The 20375-nt window shown below is 41.7% G+C and overlaps 1 protein-coding gene across 18 annotated transcripts in view; it reads left to right on the top strand.

The window, feature by feature from the left end:
- BAZ2B (bromodomain adjacent to zinc finger domain 2B) overlaps nt 1–20375 on the top strand; it is a 379566-nt gene that overhangs the window by 282747 nt on the left and 76444 nt on the right. For 17 of the 18 annotated variants that reach the window (XM_073545694.1, XM_073545710.1, XM_073545708.1 and 14 more), the window contains 5 exons: nt 3422–3814; nt 14646–15270; nt 16629–16901; nt 17951–18011; nt 19463–19571. In XM_073545694.1, the coding sequence (XP_073401795.1) occupies nt 3422–3814; nt 14646–15270; nt 16629–16901; nt 17951–18011; nt 19463–19571 (1461 nt within the window). The remainder of the gene's footprint in view (nt 1–3421; nt 3815–14645; nt 15271–16628; nt 16902–17950; nt 18012–19462; nt 19572–20375) is intronic. The other variant, XM_073545699.1, reaches the window with a different exon arrangement.

Raw genomic sequence — 20375 nt, 5'->3', positions numbered from 1 at the left:
GGGACAGTGGCGTGGTAAATACCTTCTGTAGTCATGCTCCATATATAAGAAATTTCTCACTTGGGCTAAAATGTAAAAAAAAAGAAAAAGAGAAAACAGGGGCACTCCCTAGTGCTGTACGTCTTGGCTTATCCTGCCTGAAAAGGTACTTGGAGGAAGACCACTCGCCGTGTTATGTGCAAAAGATAGGCGCCACATTATCGAAGGCAGATCAACATTTCCTAGAAGGTGATGGCTGCTGTATCGGCAAAGGATGATCCTCTTCTTTCTTGGTAGGGGTAGAAGATGGATCGCAGCAAATGCCTCTAAGAACAGAAAGTTACATTTAGCCTCAGGAACTTGAGAAATTTCTTTCAAGGAAGCGCCCAAGGTTAAAGGGAACTTTTCTTTCGTTAGAGGTATATGGCCAAACCAAGTGTTTTGTTAGGTAAGTCGCAGGACAACGGGAGAAATCCAGCTTTGGCGTATTGATGCTAAGAGCACTTGAAACAGGACCATGAGCCCCATTCATTATTGCATTTGCGCCAGTTTTTTGTCTAGTTTTTGGTGCTCTGCACTTTTTTTTTGTATGCACCAAATTCATCTTTTACATTTGCACTTTTTTTTTAAGTCTATTTTATATGTCATTCCAGGTTTTTTTTCCATTCACCACTGTAGTTGGGGTTTAGGGCTTCCAGATATCTTTGCCCTATTCATTATTTATGGCTTTCCAAGATTTCAAGAAGTTGCAAAAAAAAAAAAAGAATCTGGTTTCCATATCTTCCCTTTGATCTCAGGAAATGAAGACTAGTAGAGCCACAGTTGGTTACGTCAATCTCCAGCAACATCTTCTTAGAAAGATACTGGGGCCGCTTCATCAAGATTGGCATAGCACAAGCATTCACTGCGCCAGTCTTGACAGAGTACATGGCACCAAATTCATTTAGAGGTGCACGACACACGCAACTTTATTAATTCGGTGCCACTTTCAAATGGCGTGCCCCTCTGTGCGCTGCACCAGTAACTGAAAGAGCATTTCTGGGGTAGAAATTCGACAGGGACCGTAGCCATGTCATTTCCACAGCTGCCGCTCCATCCATTTCAGGAGAACTGATCCAAATTGGCGTGAAAATTTGATGAATCAGAAACACTGACTTTAGAGGGTTTGTCGTTACTGGCAGCCCCACGATCAGCTTTGATCTGATGAGGCTCCTTCAAGAAAATAACAAGTCCAATGGGAACCACTCAACTCAATGAACGTCCCCTCGTTTTCAGCTGACCTCTGTAATAATTGAGTCTCAAAAGTCAAGGAGGTGCAAGAGTGTGTCTGATATAGAAGAAAGTAGGGAGCCATTTATCAGATCAGACCAAATAGACGCATAAGGAAATGACATTTTATTTTAGTAAGCGAAGTGATGTGCATCATAAGCTAGCAGTCCTCAATCATCGCATGCAGAAGACCATTTATGAAGTTATGCTCTGGTGCTGCCTCTTGTCTGTTGGTCCATTAGCAAGCAAATCAATAATGAATTTAGCAAATTACCCAGATAATGTTCCTTAGTTGGCCCCAATCAGTTAATCAATTCTCTACTATTTGTTAGTTAACTTCTTAATCCAGGCCCGTGATTAGAGTTCAGCCTGACAAAGTAATTTAGAGAAAATGCATCATAAATTAATATTAATAAATCATTACATGGCACCCTTTAAACATAAAAGTATTTTATAACACTTAACCTTTCACTAGGTGTAATCTGCTCCTATATAGTAAATGTAATCTAGAAAATAGCTAATGTAAGGCTTCATTTACCCTGGCCAATTATCAGGAAACCAATAATAATTATTATTTATTATTATAGCACCATTTATTCCATGGCACTTTACATGTGAAATGGGGTATACAGTTGTGCTCCAAAGTTTACATACCCCGGCAGAATTTTTACTTTATTGGCTTTTTTTTTTCAGAGAATATGAATGATAACACCAAAACTTTTTCCCCACTCATGGTTAGTGGTTGGGTGAAGCCATTTATTGCTAAACTACTGTGGTTTCTCTTTTTTAAATCATAATGACAACCCAAAACATCCAAATGACCCTGATCAAAAGTTTACATACCCCATTTCTTAATACCGTGTATTGCATATGGCGCTCTACAAAACCCCATTTTTGAGATCGCTGAGGGTCCCAATGGTCGTACTTCAAGTAATCAGTGAGTTATCTATTATCCTTTAAAGGTAACATCTACCCATTTACAGGGATATGTTGTGAAAACAACCAATATTTAGTAGTCAGCTGAAATGGGCAGTTCTGGCTTTTAAAAATCCTGGAATTGAGAAGATATCACTGTATGCCCTGTCTGGAGGAGAAATGTCGTGTTGCATCTCATTGATCTAGGCTATGTTGAGTCTGCCACATTGGGGAAAAGAGGGGTGAGAAGGAGGCACAAATACTTTGTAGCTCACTGCTCTATAATAGAAGATCCCAAGAGGAGACATCCAGCACGACGTACAGTACAGCCCATTCATTCCAGCTCTTGGCTTCCAAAGCATGTGACTATTGAGAAGTTCTGGCTAAAATATTATAACTTTGGTTCTCCAGGTTCCAAAGACATTTTATAGTTATATAACTTAATTGTACAGTATATTTGCTAACATGTAACGGGCCTGTTCTCAACAGTAGTCACCAACTGCAAGAACCTAGGGTCCAAGGGTTGTAGTCCACTGGAAGTGTATTGTTTAGCCATCACACCTTCTTTTGTTCATTTGCTTCCTAAATGCAAAGTGAATCAACTTTCCAAGTAGTCTTCATTATAAATGTACTACCTTTTTTTCTGCTTCACAATGTCTGTAAGTTTTTTTGTTTTTTTTTTTTAATTTTTTTATCAGATTTGTCACATTTCCATCTCTCAGATTTAGAGATGGCTGCAGGGAGTAGGTAGGCGTTGTACACAGATCTCCACAATATGTCTAGAAGAGGAAAGTATCTACAGTCTCAGGAAGAACAGAGAAAACAGGTTATAGAAAATGAAGAAAGTGCATTAAGATGAAATAAGTTGCAGGATAGAAGCTGAGCTAATGAAGACAGCAGCATCCTGGATATCCAGCCTATATTACTGGGAGAGACCCTCACAGGGGAAAAATCTAAAACTTAGATGAATACCATTGGTCTGAAAATGAGTGAAGGATTGAAAATTGCAGACTTAAACGTCATGCATTTTTTATTAGCGAAATATAACAACTAAACATATGTAAAAATTCCTTTTTCTATGTCAAAGGTACTGAATGGTTAAAAAAGGTAGGATTTCTTTTCAATTACAAATGGAAAAAAAAAAATCTTCTTAGTGGTGTTTGTACAGGAACTATTCTGGGAGCCAGCGTTAGGAAAACAGCTGCGCATTCGTGTCCTTATTCTTTAAGAAATTTGACGTTTCCTTTATTTATTTTAGGTGCTAATTCATAACATCCCTGACCTGAAAACAGATGGAAAACAAGTAGAGAAGTTGCCGGAGAAATGTGTACACCAGCAGTTACCTCTTATTCCCAACTCCCAGAACCGCTCACCATTCCAGTCCCAGCAGAAACATCCTCAGGTTCTGTCCCAGCATCTTCCTTTTATATTTCAAAGCTCTCAGGCCAAGGAGGAGGCTGTGAACAAACACACAAGTGTAATACAATGTACAGGACTGGTTTCCCCTACCAAACCCTCTAGTTTGCTAAATCAGTCCAATAAGGATGTCAGCTCGAAGCTTGGAGCTCCCCCTTCTGATGGACACAAACCAGGAAACAAAATTACCTCTGAAGAACCCATGCCACAACCCAGCGACTTGAGAATTAAAAGGGTAGGATGATTCACTTTATTTTTGCTTCTCTTTGCTAGAGTTTCGCACAACTGCTTAATTGTGCAAAATGGGTGGTTTACATGGAGGACGTGCACTGTACTATTTTCTAGTTTGCCAATGACCAGAACTCTTTGAACCCTCAAACAAGTTCAGAGCAGATGACTTTAGCGATGAATTATGCAGAATTGTGAATGCAGCTCTCGACTATGCTGTAGGCTGTAACTGACAAAGCAAAATGTGTAATGCAGTACAGCTAACAGTTTACCTCCCCTCAGGGGCGTAACCATCCGTAACCTCTGCGACCGACCATTGTGGGAGGGGGGGGGCCTGCCAATGCCAGCATCAGTTTCACCTCGATGAGGACGCATATTCCGCTAAGATGTATTGTGGCTAACATGGAGGAACCCCAAAGAAATGAATGATATAAAATATAACTTTTAATGATATACCGTTAAAAGGAACAAACAACATTAAAAAAAGTTGTGTGGTTTTTTTTTTTAATCACTTATAAGACACGCATAGGATGGGGATCAGTTAACCCATTTATCATACAGTACACATCCCATATGTGGAGACTCAACATGTGTTGGTAAAGTACAGAATTTAGCAAAAAGGTGAATCTGGGGTCAGAGTTGGATTAGGAACCAGGAATTCGCTGTGGTCTATGAGGCTCTCTGATCCGTAAGTGATACTAATGCGTCTTACCTGAAGATCTGTTGCGGCTCTCTAAGTGATCGATGTTTAACTGTAAAATGACTTGTAAATGCGAATTCTTTATTTGTTGTTTGTAGCCCTAAAAAATACAAATGTTAAAAATGCAGCTCCACCATCAGATATCTGCAACCATGCGCTCCCTTTAAAATAGCTCCGAGATTCCCGCTGTGCCCTTCAATGTCTCACAACAGGACACTCGGCGAACAACGGAAAAATAGCTTCTTACCCCGAAAATGGGTATTTCAGCTATTTTCAGTGCAGCTATTTCTGAATATATTACTCAATGGCCATAGAAGATAAAGCAAGGAGCTTCTTTAAATTAATGTTCATGAACATGCAACAGACTAATTCACTTGGGGACGTGAAGCCGAGGCCTGAAGTGTCTCATAAATGTTGACAGAGTATTTATAAATTGCCATGTCATGAATATTTTTAATCTTGTGAATTGGATAAACGCATAAGGTTTTGATTCCAGTTGGGACCCAGAGCCCTTCATTCTTACTCTGCTTCTCTTTCGTTCTGTTATGGATGCCTTCTAGTGATGAGCAAACGTGCTCGGATAAGGTATTCTGCAAGCATGCTCGTGTGCTAACAAAATGACTTTGGCGTGCTCGAATAATATATTCGAGTCCCTGTGGCTGTATGTCTCGTGACTGTTCCGACAGCCGCAACACATGCATGGATTGCCTGTTAGGCAATCCCTAAACACGCTGGTGAACAAAGAGTGCCATGGTAAATCTCGCATAGCTCATGAACATGGTGCACTGAAGAACCACGCTGATCTACTACTTGGTGGTATGCCCATTGTGACTGTTGGTACCACTCAACAACTTAATCCAAAATAGGTATGCCACTTAACTTAGTTCAAAACTACTTAATTGAGGTGAAATGATAATAAACAGCACAGGTTTCAGATGTTATAATCTCAGGCTAAAAGGTTACAAGAAAAATGGTTGTAGGCTGAGTCCACTTCTTCTAAGGAGGTTCTCTTAGGAGCTTAGGTCTCAACTTCCATCACTTCTGACAGAAGGATTAGCATTACTTTCCATGCTTCTGACAAAATGTTGGATTCCATGTTGGAACTGGGCAGATCCAACGACAAGTAAGTGAAGATTTATCACTTGTTGCATGCGTCCCTCGTGTTTTGGATCCCACGCAATACGCGTACATCACAGTTTACGATGCAGTTGCATAGAAGCCTAAAAATCTTTGGGGAGTCATATTTTGCTTTTTACCAATGGACCCACTTACTGTAAAAGTGGGAAATGATGAGAGTCCCATGAAGCTGGTCAGTACAGCGGAACTCAATAGACCTCATCATAAGCCAACGTGGTCTGATGACTGATGTCCATAGGACAATGGATTCAGGTCATAGTTTCAGGCTCACAAACAGAAACTAATCAATCAAGTAGCAATAATTGGCTTGTTATCCATGCTCCCACTGACTATAAAACAACCCTTTAAGGCAGTATAAAACCACAGATCTAGTGGTCTCCTGAATGTAGTGAGGTAGGTCCAAAATAAGCCTGTTATTTGGTTGAGGCATTATAACTAGGTCTTAATAAAGAATTACTTGTAAATCTCTGGTGAACGTCCTTTGACCATACGGTTAGTAGGCCAGTAACACATGTCCGACAAACCAAGAATGTGTAAGGTTGTTTTTTTTACACCTCCAACAATTATGGTCTGCAATATCCAGACTCACCACGAGTCTCTTGACCCAAACTCAACAGCCTCATTTACGCCTATATCCATGACCGCTGTAGACCTCATGTGTTTGGTACTCAGACCGTGAATGTCGGACATGTGAAACCGGCCTTGGACATTCTTGGCTTCAGTCCTTGACCAAGGAGAGAACAATATTTAACCAGAAATGTTGCTATCGGTGTCCTTTTAAGCATGAAGTCATTGTTTGTCTCAGGCGAAGTCTTGAGAAATCGATACAAATTCCTCAGGGTTTATTCTGATTCTTAAAAAGAAAATACTGGACATTCTTTTTTTTCCTCAGGAATTACAAGAATGTTTCAAAAGTCTCAGCTCAGAGTTCATCGCGAAGAACATTACCATCCCTGTCTGCAAACGCGCAGGGACAAGGCTGGAGAGAAGTGCGCACTTTATCTGATTGCCCTTTGTCCCAAGCCAATAAAGCAGAAAGATTCCTCATTACTGGCCTCCTCTTATACCGGGCTGTTTCTTAGCTGACACCATGCTACAAGAGCTGGTTGCCGAAACTTCTATCTAAATGGGAATTATTTGCTGAGGAAATGGCTGTATTGCCTTGTTGGGTCTGACACACTCATAAATCATCGCAATAATCTCAACAGATAATGACTCTTGAGAAAATCATCTATTCAAACATTGTAAAAGATAAACTGAATCGGACATGGTGTTACCTCAAATTACCCCATGGGAGACATTTTGTGTATTAGCCCTAACCATGCCTGCCCTCTTCAATGCTGTTGAAATCAGTAAGGAGGCTAAGTGCAATCAAGTCCTACATAGAGGCTTAGAAATTGAAGTCATTTTATTCAAAGCGAGGAGCCATCCATCTGGGCAAAATAACATGTATGGGGCACGCAGTCTACATTGTATTGGAATTAAAATTCTGCAGAATTTTAATGATAAACGAGGACTCAAATTTACAAAGTTACACGTGCACCTGTTACACAAAACCTGGTCTCGCTGCCCTGATCCCCAAAAGCATGGTAAAACGTCTTTTGGTGGACATACCAGTCTAATATGTCCAAAAACTGTTACTATTCTCATGCTCTGTAACTTGCCAACCATATTTTTTTTTTTCAGTGGGCAATTCCTGTCTGTAAAAATTCTGTCAGCACTACAGGTGCTGGACCTTCTTTTCTCCCACACCAGCTACTGTAAAAATTGCAAATTTACTAACTGTTTTTTAATTTAAAACATGTTACACAAAAATATCCTGATTTGAAAAATAGGTTATTTTCTGATGGTAGTTTGACTTTAAAGCATCACTGCCATCAAAGTTTTTACCCTGTGTACTTACAATTGCTCATTTTGCCTTTCTACCCAGAAAATTCTTCTTTTTCTCTGCAGGAAGTTTCTTTTTTTTCCTGCATTTATCATTCCCCTCTTCAACTTCTGGTCCAGCTGCACCGCGCCTCCCCCTGCCAGGGACTTTTGCAGTGATGACTAGTGCAGGGAAAATTGACCTCCTGTTTCTGCATAGAGCTTAGAAGGATTCAGCTAGTCAGTTATTAATCCCGTGATGTCATAGATCTCTTCTTTTTAAACTGTGTAAATTTCTTTTGGCAGTACAGGGGTTAATCTGCCATGTTGAGAGCTCTGGGAGCTAGGGCTCTTAGCTGAGCACAGTTAGCCACTCCTATCCCCTATATTATCTGGGCCCTGGGCTAGCACTCATTGTCAGAGGTAGCTTATGCTGCATATCTGGGAGGATAGTAGTTGGTGGTTATAAGAGTAGGTATTTGGTGGACTTATGTGACTGTTGCTTGGTTTAGTGAGTGTGATTATTCCCTTTCTTCCCCTACTTTGGTTTTCCCCATCCTCCATTCCCCAATGCATTCCTCTGTTATATGTGAGTGAATATTGGTATGCCTGGTATTTTCTGTTTCCGCTGTTTGTGTAACCTTGTTCATCTGGTTGGTGTACTACTACTCCCCTCTTCCCTGGGTGGGATAAGGGTACAGACGGAGGTGTTATGAATGGGTCACCGAGGAGGAAAAATCCTAAACATGCTAAGCCCAGAAAAACCAGAGAGGTTGGTAACTATGCAGATTGCAGATCCCTGATCCTAACCACACAACTAGCAGCAGCCGTGGAGCGTACCTACAATGAACCTAGATGCCTCGTCACGGCCGGAGGACTAAATAAGCCTAAAGCAAGAAAAGGGGAAAACTAACTGCCCCAGGGCAGACCCCAAAGGAATAGACAGCCCTCACACATGTATTGACGGTGAAACAAGATGAAAACACAAACACAGGCAGGAAAATAGGCTGAGCAAACGATGGGGCCCAAACTAACTAGAAAGGAGAGGAAAGGAAAGACACTGTCTGCAATCTGCCAAAAACCCTACAAAATAATGTCCAACACTTCTGATAACAAAATTAACCCTGAAGTCACTAGACTTCTCCCACTATATCAGCACTCTGAAATATTCTGAGACAAAGCAAAAAGAGGCCAATCTAATAAAGGACAAAAAGCAAATTGGCAAATACAGATAAATAAGAGTGGAAATTAAGCACAGGCCCAGCCGGGGCTGGCTGACCACACAAAAAACTGAATAGAACAACAAAATCAAGTGTGAGCATTAGCAGAGAAACTTAGCTTGAGCTGACTGGAACAGAGCTGAGAACCAAGACCTGACAAGCAGAAGGAATCACCAGCACCAGAGTAGGGCGTCGGCTGTCTTAAATCCAGTCTGAGATTCCTGAGGTCCAATCGTCATCCCCATTATCAGGTGGCAGATCTCTACTGATTAAATCAGCCTCACTACCTCCTGTTACCACCAGAGGGAGCCTGGAAGGAGAACTCAATGAACTGACAACACGGAGGGCTGATTCAGGAGATAAGGCAAGGTACGTGGCCCCGGCATCATCACCTTCAGAAGTAACCCCCTAGCATAAGGGACAGGAAAGGAGCCCATAGTTCCGGTCACCTGACAACAGAGTCGTGACAGACAGTGTTATATAATAAGACTAGCTGAAGAGCCCGGCGCTGCCCTGGCATAGTAACTAACTACGGTTAGTTATAACAAATTATAATGATTATATCTAATATATAAAGCTCAATGTGTTTGTATGTATGTCCGGCATTGGCATCCGCACCATCGCAGCTACAGCCACAAAATTTTGCTCAGTCACACGTCTGGACCCCAAGAGCATCATAGGCTATGTTGTGAGGTGCAATTTTAACCCCGCGTGTTCCAATTCAAACAATTTTGCCCCTATCTACATAATGGGGAAAAAGTGTATCTATTGGCATCTGCACCGTCTTAGCTACAGCCACAAAATTTTCCTCACAAAAAATGCCCAAACCAATATTAAACCCCCAAAGGGAGTGATATATCATAAACCAACAGTATTTTCACATTGTGGTAATCTTAATTTCTAATAAAGAACGGGTACCACACAATGGTATATTCAGAACAATCAATTTTTATTTACACAGTATATCCAAAAATGTGAGAAACAATTAAAAAGAAGGTGCCAGACCGAAATAACAGAGACCCATTAATTTTGGAGCACCAACACTACAGCATCTTAAAGGTATTCAACCATGGCATAGTAAATATTGCACTACAGGGAAGAGAGAGTGCAGGGTAATCTTGTCCGCTGTTAACAACAAACTACCTTCAGGCATATTTGTTAGAATCAATCAGGACTGTTATGTGTAACCCCAATGAATACTCCCTATCAGTGCCACATGCTTAACATAAAAAGCAAGATGTTAATATTTATTAATAAGTTCGCCATTATAACATGATGAAGCAGTGTGAAATGCGCGTCGGGGCATAAGGGACGCTTAGGAAGCACCACCAGCTTTATTAGAAATTAAGGTTACCACAATGTGAAAATATAGCCACAACATTTTGCACAGTCACATGTCTGGACCCCGAGAGCGTCACAGGCTATGTTGTGAGGCAAAATTTTAACCCCGCGCGTTCCAATTCACCAAACAATTTTGCACCTATCTACATAATGGGGAAAAAGCGTATGTATGTATTGGCATCTGCACCGTCGTAGCTACAGCCACTATCTACATAATGGGGAAAAAGTGAAAGGAAAAGTGTTGGAGGCAAATTGACAGCTGCCAGATGTGAACAAGGGGGACTTAAAGAATGAGAGCGATGGCGCCAAAGAGTATATACCGTACAGTTGCTAAGGTGGGGCCCTGACATGGGATACTCACCACACACAGGGATATGAACACACACAAAATGCACCACACACTGCCATGTGCTTCAACACATATACCACCCTCAGCACACATTTCACCACACACCAACCTCGCCACATAAAAGTCGAAACACAAAAGTCGCCACTCAAAACTCGCCAAGCTGTCCCAGAGCTGTTTAAAAGATGAAAAATGAGCTGTGATTGGTTGCTGTCAGCAACAGTTTTCTTTGTAGACAGTTGTGGTAACTGAGGCCTATTATTCTTATAATTTCTATGTTGATATCATCCTTCTCTAAAGCTGGAAATAACACAATTTATTACCGTGCCAACACAGACCACCCTCTGACACAGACTGCAGGGGGAGCCCAGTATCACACAGGATAGGATTAGATACACGGCTCAGCAGTCCGTATCACACAGGATAGGATTGGATACACAGCTCAGCAGTCAGTATCACACAGGAGAGGATTAGACACATGGCTCAGCAGTTAGTATCACACAGGATAGGATTAGATACACAGCTCAGCACACAGTATCACACAGGATAGGAACAGATACATGGCTCAGCAGACAGTATCACACAGGATAGGATTAGATACACAGCTCAGCAGTCAGTATCACACAGGAGAGGATTAGACACATGGCTCAGCAGTCAGTATCACACAGGATAGGATTAGATACACAGCTCAGCAGTCAGTATCACACAGGATAGGAATAGATACACGGCTCAGCAGACAGTATCACACAGGATAGGATTAGATACGCAGCTCAGCCCACAGTATCACACAGAATAGAATTAGATACACGGCTCAGCAGTCAGTATCACAGAGGATAGGATTAGATGCACGGTTTTTATGTGCAATATAATCATTATTTGTTATAACTAACCACAGTTGGTTACTATACCCAGGCAACGCCGGGGTCTTCAGCTAGTCTATATATATATATATATATATATATATATATATATATATATATATATATATATATATATATATCTGAGTGTAGAGCCACGCCCACTACGCATATCCGCATTCACTATAATATCCCACATCATCCCGTCAGCCAGAGCTACCAGACTACTACCCCTAATATCCCACATCATCCCGTCAGCCAGAGCCACCGGGCTACTACCCCTAATATTTCACATCATCCCGTCAGAGCCACCGGACTACTACCCCTAATATCCCACATCATCCCGTCAGCCAGAGCTACCAGACAACTACCACTAATATCACACATCATCCCGTCACAGACTACGGACTACTCCCCCTAATATCCCACATCATCCCGTCAGCCAGAGCCACCAGACTACTACCACTAATATCCCACATCATCCCATCAGCCAGAGCCACCAGACTACTACCACTAATATCCCACATCATCCCATCAGCCAGAGCCACCAGACTACTACCACTAATATCCCACATCATCCCATCAGCCAGAGCCACCGGACTACTACCCCTAATATCCCACATCATCCCGTCAGCCAGAGCCACCAGACTACTACCACTAATATCCCACATGATCCCATCAGCCAAAGCCACCGGACTACTACCCCTAATATCCCACATCATCCCGTCAGCCAGAGCCACCGGACTACTACCACTAATATCCCACATCATCCCATCAGCCAGAGCCACCAGACTACTACCACTAATATCCCACATCATCCCATCAGCCAGAGCCACCAGACTACTACCACTAATATCCCACATCATCCCATCAGCCAGAGCCACCGGACTACTACCCCTAATATCCCACATCATCCCGTCAGCCAGAGCCACCAGACTACTACCACTAATATCCCACATCATCCCATCAGCCAAAGCCACCGGACTACTACCCCTAATATCCCACATCATCCCGTCAGCCTGGGGTCAGAAACAGAGCACTGAGTGGAACGATCCTAACTTCCATACCGGGGATCCCTTTAAGAAAGGCCTGGGGTCAGAACCAGCGCGCTGAGTGGATTTGTCCTGACTTCCATACCAATGATCCCTTTAATAGAGCCCTGGGGTGAAAATTGGAGCGTTGAGGGATTTGCCCTAACTTCCATACAGGAGATCCCTTTAAGAGAGCCTGGGGTCAGAACCAAAGCGCTGGATGGATTTGCCCTGACTTCCATACCGGAGATCCCTTTAAGAAAGGCCTGGGGTCAGTACCAAAGCGCAGAGTGGATTTTCCCTAACTTCCATACCAATGATCCCTTTAAGAGACTCTGGGGTCAGAACCACAGAGCTGAGTGGAATGGTCCTAACTTCCATACCAGGGATCCCATTAATAGAGGCCTGGGGTCAAAACCAATGCCCTGGATGGATTTGCTCTGACTCCCTTACCAATGATCCTTTTAAGAGGGAAGATGTGCCTATGGGATGGAGGATGTGTGATGGGGATATGGGCAGGGAGGGGGGGATTCATTTCTGTCATGTGCTCTCTGCTCCTTTCAGGGGGGCAGACAATGGCTGGGAGCTTATCTTCCCAGGGATGCTAGATTTCTCCCACCATGTCAGTGTCTGCTGAGGTGTTGTCAAGTAGGAAAACTTGCTCGGCTACTTTTAACCAGCTCTGGTGAAATGAGAGATGCTTAGTGATTTGGTTGCAAGGAAAACTGTTGCTCATAGCAACCAATCACAGCTCAGCTTCTTTTGAACAGCTCTGGTAAAATGAAATATGCTTCGTGATTGGTTGGTGACACACACACACACACACACACACACACACACACACACACACACACACACACACACATACATACATACATACATTCACTTTTATATATAGAGATGGCTGCAATATATTAAGAGGAAAAAAATGTTGATGGGAGGAGGAGTGCTTCTTTAAGTATACGGTACCTTCTAAAACACATCTGAAGGTGTTAATGTATTTCCTCTTATATGCAAAGAGGAAACATTGGAAACGTTCACTGACAACAGGCATGGGTCTTGAAAATGGTAAGGATTCGGAACTAAAACACAAAAGATAGAAAGTTGCCCAAATTTTAATTTTGCAATACTGCGGTGGATGCAGCATTGGGGCTGAGGGAATGTCTTCATTTTTTTCCTTTGTATTGTCATACTGGCAGGGAAGGTGGTGTGCCTCTGCTGGGTGTATTTTTGTGCATGTTTTTGTTGGAGGGAAGTTAGATTGCAGCCTTCAGTTGTAATGTTTATAGAATCTGTGGCAATCGCTGTGTAATTTATGGTAGCTTACGAGTGAGAAATGAGAAAAATTGTAATATTTCTGCTCCGCATTCTAAAATCTCAACAAAAATGGATTTGATTTGTTAATTTCCTAAACCTGCTCACATCTTTAGACTTTGTTGGCCTGACAGAGTTAGTGGATTCTATGCATGGTTCTTTCAATGTCCACCTTTCTGTTAAGACATCTAAAATGAAAAATGAAAGGGCTTGTCTCATAATCACAACTTGTCACCCAACCTGGACCCCAGTGATCATGAGAACAGGGGACTAGAGCACCCCCATTTGAATGGAGAAGAGGTCCTGCATGTGCGCTGCAGCTCTATCCAAATGTGGGACACTGTTCTGGTAATCAGTTGATCAGCAAATAGGTGATAAATTGGGATTTAGCAATTTTGCAAATGTTCTCTTTGTAAAAGTGTTACATATTCAGAAGGAAGGACACAACACATACAATGACTACCCCAGTTTAAAAATAACAAAATTGGGTTTTATGCACCCTCTGCAGGTCCAGCAATGCCTCTCCACCTCTGCCCTTGTTTTTTTTTTGCATGTAGTAGTGGTGACATCACATCTACAGTGCACATGACCGCTGCCGCCAATCACTGGACTCAGCAGTTATGTCACTGGAGCTGGCACGAATCAGAAGAGCAAACAAATTGCCTGCAACTGTCATGTGCACACGGTCACTGCTGCAGCCTGTCAACAAACGCTGGAGACAACGAAGGAGAGGCAGCACTGGTCGAGGGTCAGTTAACCTAGTTTTATTCTCTTTAACCCAGTCCGTTAAAGAATATTAATCCAGGAAACCACTTTGAGGCACCAATTTAATGAGGATCATGGCTCACCATTACTGGGGGATTGTAATTCACCAAAGCACTGTAATTCATGTATATAAGAGGGACAAACATGAAGGTGCTGTTCTATAGAGAGCAAGGGGGTTCATATACTGTTTTTTTTCCACAGGGGCCTATATGTCACTGTCTGTCTGTGTTTTACAGATTATTTTGTTTTGTCTCTATGCAGGATCACCACAAACAGACATTCCCTGCACAACTATCCAAGCCACAGGACAGCTCCAAACACCCGAAAAAGACAATGGTATCACAACTAGTTTCCAGTCCCATTCCCAACTCCGTATGTCACCAAAAACAGTCCTTAGAGAATAATCACTCCAATCCCTTCTTAACAAACGCTCTGTTGGGAAATCACCAGCCAAATGGAGTCCTTCCCTATGTTATACAGGATGCCCCACTGGCGCTCACCACCAAATCAAAGCGGGAAAGTAAAGTAAGTGAAAATGTGGTGGTGACCACTAGCGCCCAGTTCTCCACTCCCATCAACCTGACATCCTGTATCAAAAAGAATTCATCTAGCAAATCAGTCCTGAGGTCGAGCGGATCCCCCTTATTACAAAGTCTCTGCAAGGAGAAAGCTCTGAACAATAACGCACCAGCAATAAAAACCTCCCATCACGTAAATGCTGCAAAGCCTTTATTGGACAAGTTTCGAGGAACTGACTCTGATATCCCCAGCAGCAAGGACTCCGATGACTCCAATGAAGAAGACGAGGATGAGGATGATGATGATGAAGAAGACGATGAAGAGGAAGATGAAGATGACGAAGACGATGATTCAGACAGTCAGTCTGGTTTGTGACTCGCTTATATTGAGAATTTTAGTGTTGGCTTAATGAAAGATTTGATATGATGTACTCACATTGGTCTCTGCCATTGCAAAAATACTATAGCGGGACGTGCAAAATTTTGCTACTTCTACTATAGATGCAAGGGTGCAGCATACCACAGAGCAGTACATTCGAACAGTTTTATTTTTTTTCCTTTATTATGTTTAAATATAATTGTTTTATTTCCTCTTTTTTTTAATCTTTTGAGATTTTTTTTTTTTTTGAGGGGGGGGGGGGTTGTTGATTTACCAGCTGCTGTAAAAACATGTACAGAACGTCATCAAGGGGTTAGAGAAAAAAAATAGTCCAAGCTAAAAGTTGATTTACAGTGGCTTTTTATGGTCCCTAAATTAGTTTTCTCATATTAGATGTCTATCAGAGCCCCAGATAAAGCTCAGCAGGTGTGCTCCGCTTTTTTAGAACTCCTGTAGAAGTCAATGGTCTTGTGACCTCTCCACTGACAGAACGAGAGGTGGGAGGGGGGTCTAGGGACCCATCTTCTCTGGATAAATATGGGTACCAGATGATATCCGGTATCTATCAGAGATTTAATAAATATCTAACACTAGAATATACCTCTAAAGAGGACCTCTCACCAGGTCAAACTTGGCCAGTTTTTTTTCTCTTATTTACTCCTTCTCCCCTGCGTACTGTTTTTTTTTTTTTTTTTTTTTATTAATTCCGCCATACAATTCCAGAGATACGAGCTTTTATACTTTGTGCTACTTTTTATGGCCTTTATTAAGGAGGCGTGGTTCACAGGGCAATTATTATGCAGAGCAGCCTAAATACACGCCTCAGAGGATCCTAAGAGCTGTGTCCTCTTGATAATGGTCATAAAAACTAGCACTATAAAAAATCTGTGCAAATGTATGATGGATTTGAAAAGAAATAAAAACTTGGGAACAGCAGTAATAAAGAGCAAAAATTTCCACTTTTGACCTGGTGGCAGCTTTACTTTGAAGCTAGTGTGCCTATATCGAAGAGGTTTTATACAAAAGTAAAAGAGAACAGAAAGTCGTGGTGATAGCACTGAGGATGGTAAAGTTTCCTATTAATTACATGCAGGTTAATGTAACAGGCATAGGTTACACTTTGGAACATCTTATGCCTCGCTCGTAGTTGTGAATGTAGGCTACATTTGATATATCATCTAGTCCATGAAATCGCTAAAGATCATAGGAGTCGTTATCTAGAGACAACTGCAAGGCGCAGCTTGGATACTCTAGACAGCAGATATCGCCATCTCTACCCCATACTGTGCAGAACTCCAAACATCAGCTGGCAAATTTTACTTTTTCTATTTTTTTTTTCCCCCACAGAATCGGACAGCAATTCAGAATCTGACTCTGAGGGATCGGAAGATGACGATGATAAGGATGAATCTGACAGTGATACGGAAGGAGAGAAACTGAAGTTCAACAAAACAACTCCTTCTCCAAACAGCAAAGCAAACAGCATGGCGGCCAACTCCACACCCCTGAACCTGCAAGTGATGAAGAGCCCAAGCTCTGCTCCTGCCGCCCTATGCCCCGATACTCAATCCCCCGACTTCCACAGCTCCTCCGCCACTCTCAGCCCCAACACGCCATGCGGTATCTAATATTTATATTCTCTTCTCTAGTCTTCTGTTGGCATGCGGTCCGGATATCCCTACTTTACCATTTTGAGAGTTTTCTTCAGCACTGGAAAATTTCATGTTTTTACTGGGGTGTTTGACTTTCCTTCTTTGGGTCAATGTTGTCTTTTTTCAAACTCTGCATGTCCGTTTCTTTTTCTTTTGGGGGGTGCAGGGCCGTTTTCACTGATTTTCTCTCATAGACCTCCATTGGCATGTTGTGTTGTATTTTTGGCCGCGTTTTCAATCCCATCTTTTCACAATCGCGATTCTAATAAGATTCCTCGAGTGGCTGACGTGATCTATTACATAACTGAGAATGTAAAAAATGCAATAAAACGCATTAAAACATTTTTGAAAAATGCTGTAAAAAATGCTATAAAAACACACGCCACTTAGAGAAAAAAAAAAAAAAAAAAAAAAGGCTAGCATTTCTACCTGCCTTTTACCTCCTTCAATCTGCTATTAATGCATATATAAAAAGTCGGAAAGACTTGAATTTTTTTGGTGGCTTGCTGTGGTTGTGATACATTGTAAGTCGCAGTGCCCCAATCACTAGCATTATGTTCCGATGTAGCAGCAGAATGCAGCGATCTTTGGACGCACAGTCTGTCTTGGTCAAAGTCGTCATGTAGCCACAACCTAATATTATGTACTAATGTAATGTACTAATATAATATACTAATGTTACATGTTACACATTTACTACTGGACTCTCAATGATATGAATTGATATCTGAAACTTTTTGTCATCTGATATAAAACATTTTCAACTATCAAAAGTCAAAGTGAAATATTTGGGCTCAAACTTGTTAGATTAATGCAATGGAGTCCAGAGTAGTCCATGTGCAGAGCCCCCTGCTGGTCGCCTGTGGTATCATAGCGGGGGATAGAGTTACAGAATATGAAATCTAAATAATTGTCATTATTTGTGATGTATTCAGTAATTGTGGTTTTATTATACCAAAATGAAAGTAGAAAAATACGTACATTAAAAATATCTAAACCATTCACCTTTATTTTAAGGTTCTGCCAAGAGGCGAAGAGTTACAGATGAGCGTGAATTGCGTATTCCACTGGAGTATGGGTAGGTCATCTAAAGACACATTATTATCATTTCTTAATATTAGTGGACAAACTATGTTTTATGTGTTTGGTTGTATTTTTTATTTTATTTTATCAAATGCAATAACAGGAAATGTTATGGAATTGACATTGGCCACATGATGTCACCATGGGAGGCTTTTCTGCAGACCAGTGAAGACAGTAAGGGATCATTTACCCTGGCTGCCAATCACCTAACAAACATATTTCTTGGCAGCTCATCAACCTGTGTTAACAGGACATGTGCTGCCGAGAACAATCTATCACTAATCATTCTGTGCACATGGGAAATGCGTCTGGCTTGTCTAAACAGGCTATTAAATGACCGCCGATTGGCAAATAAGTAGGCGATCGGCAGTCACTTAATGGATTGTTATTGACTAGTCATTTATTATTGTCAAAGAGAAGTGATAAGTTTATTATGTCGCCTGAGCCAAGATAAGCATCTTTCACGCTGACAAATTCAAAAGGAAGACTATGGATGACTGGTGAAAAGATGAGTAAGAAGGCCGGTCGAAAACAGCAATACACACTAGATGTATATTGGCAGAACTTGCCAACTTGGTGGGATAGCCTGAGCACCTAATGTGTATGTAGGTGTCTCGACTCTCCCTCCATGACAGATGTCAGTTGAAAGAAGGATTGGTCATGTTGGTTTTCACCAGATATAGTCCTTTTTTTCCTGATGGTCCAGAGATTCACTATCTAAACTGGATGACCATCATTACTAGGATATGCCACCACCATCAAACTATCTTCCTTCACTTTTGCTAATATTTAAGAAGCAGCATAACCCCACTGAGTTTAAAGGGCGCATTTCTGATCTTAAAAACGGGTCTGATTAGTGCATGCTGCAATTTTACCAGAGGAGCATTGCGGCTTTAAGTCTCCTCATCTCGGCATACTTAGCATGTCATTCTCCGCAAGGAGAAATTATACTTCTTGGATATCGGTCAGACGCCTCTCTCACAGCCAAACCAGATCTCCCACTTTGCACTGACGAGGGGCAGTACCCCGAAACACAGTGTCTGCAAATGGAGATTCTGGCTTGGCTTTTATCCTAAGTCATGTAACAAGGCTCGTTAAAGGGTCAGCATTGACTTTTAGGATTGCTACCTCCAATAGGTGGCACTAGAGTTTTAGTCCTCTTCCTCTCTGAAGAGACAATTTGCATAATTTGCAATTTTACTTACACGCGGACCTCATTTATCTGCACAACCCCATTTCTGTGCATTGGTCATCATTGTGCGTTAGTTTTGGCACATGGACCGCAAATACTCTCGTCTGGACGAGCCCTAAGAACATGATGTTAGTGTCTGTCTCTGTTGTCTCACTGATCATGAATATGTAAGCTCGGCTCTTCTTCTTTCTTTATGACCTGATTTAGGTATGACACCTCTGTATCTTATGTAATGCTATGAATCATTTCTATAGCTGGCAACGAGAGACAAGATTAAAGAATGCCAGTGGACGGCTGCAGGGAGAAGTGACTTATTTTGCCCCGTGTGGAAAGAAATTCCGACAGTATCCAGAAGTCATGAAGGTAAGAACTGTCCGTAAGACCAGAACTAGGACCTGGTAGAAGTAGAGTGCACACCCATACGTACCTGTCTGTGCTGTTCTGTCTTGTCATATGGACGTACAATATGATTTTTGTTTTTTGTTTCAATTTCACAAACGGGTTTTCCCAAGATAGAAGGGTATCCATAACCCCTTTAAATTGGTTTTATAGGTCTAAAAAAAAATTGCGGTTTTGTTTGTTGCGTATTTTTCCCCAAAAACAGCACCACATCTGTCCATGGGTTGTGCCTGGTATTGCAGCTCAGCTCCATTAAAGTGGGCAACACTGAGCTACAATATCGGCCACCAACTGGGGAAAGGTATTTTTGGAAGAAAGCATCCATGTTTTTCTAAGCTTATACAACCCCTTAAAAGGAGAACTACCCTAAAATCTGTATTAAAGCAATGTTGTGACATATTTTTTGCACCTTTTCCACTGTTTGAGAACATTAAATCCTTTGCACATCCCATCGTACCTGTACGTAACAGTCAGGGTGCACAAGTATGGAACAGGCTCAGGGGCTGTGCCCTCTCCATCCACTGTAATACATAACCACCATCTGCCCATAAAAGCAGCGATCAGCACTACCTGCGATCACTGCTGTTTCCATGCTGCCGTCAATCTGACAGCAGCATCTAAATAGCACTATCACAAGTGCACAAGATCATAGGTAACCTTGATCTATACTATACACTGCAATGCTGTGGTATTCCAGTATATAGTATAAGCAAATGATCTCATGGTCACATCCTATGAGGAGATTAAAAAAGAAAGTTAAATATTTAA

Source organism: Dendrobates tinctorius, unplaced genomic scaffold (genome assembly GCF_039654945.1).
Source record: "Dendrobates tinctorius isolate UK_male_01 unplaced genomic scaffold, ASM3965494v1 ptg000143l, whole genome shotgun sequence".
Taxonomy (NCBI): Eukaryota; Metazoa; Chordata; class Amphibia; order Anura; family Dendrobatidae; genus Dendrobates; species Dendrobates tinctorius.
This window is presented reverse-complemented; position numbering and strand designations above follow the sequence as displayed.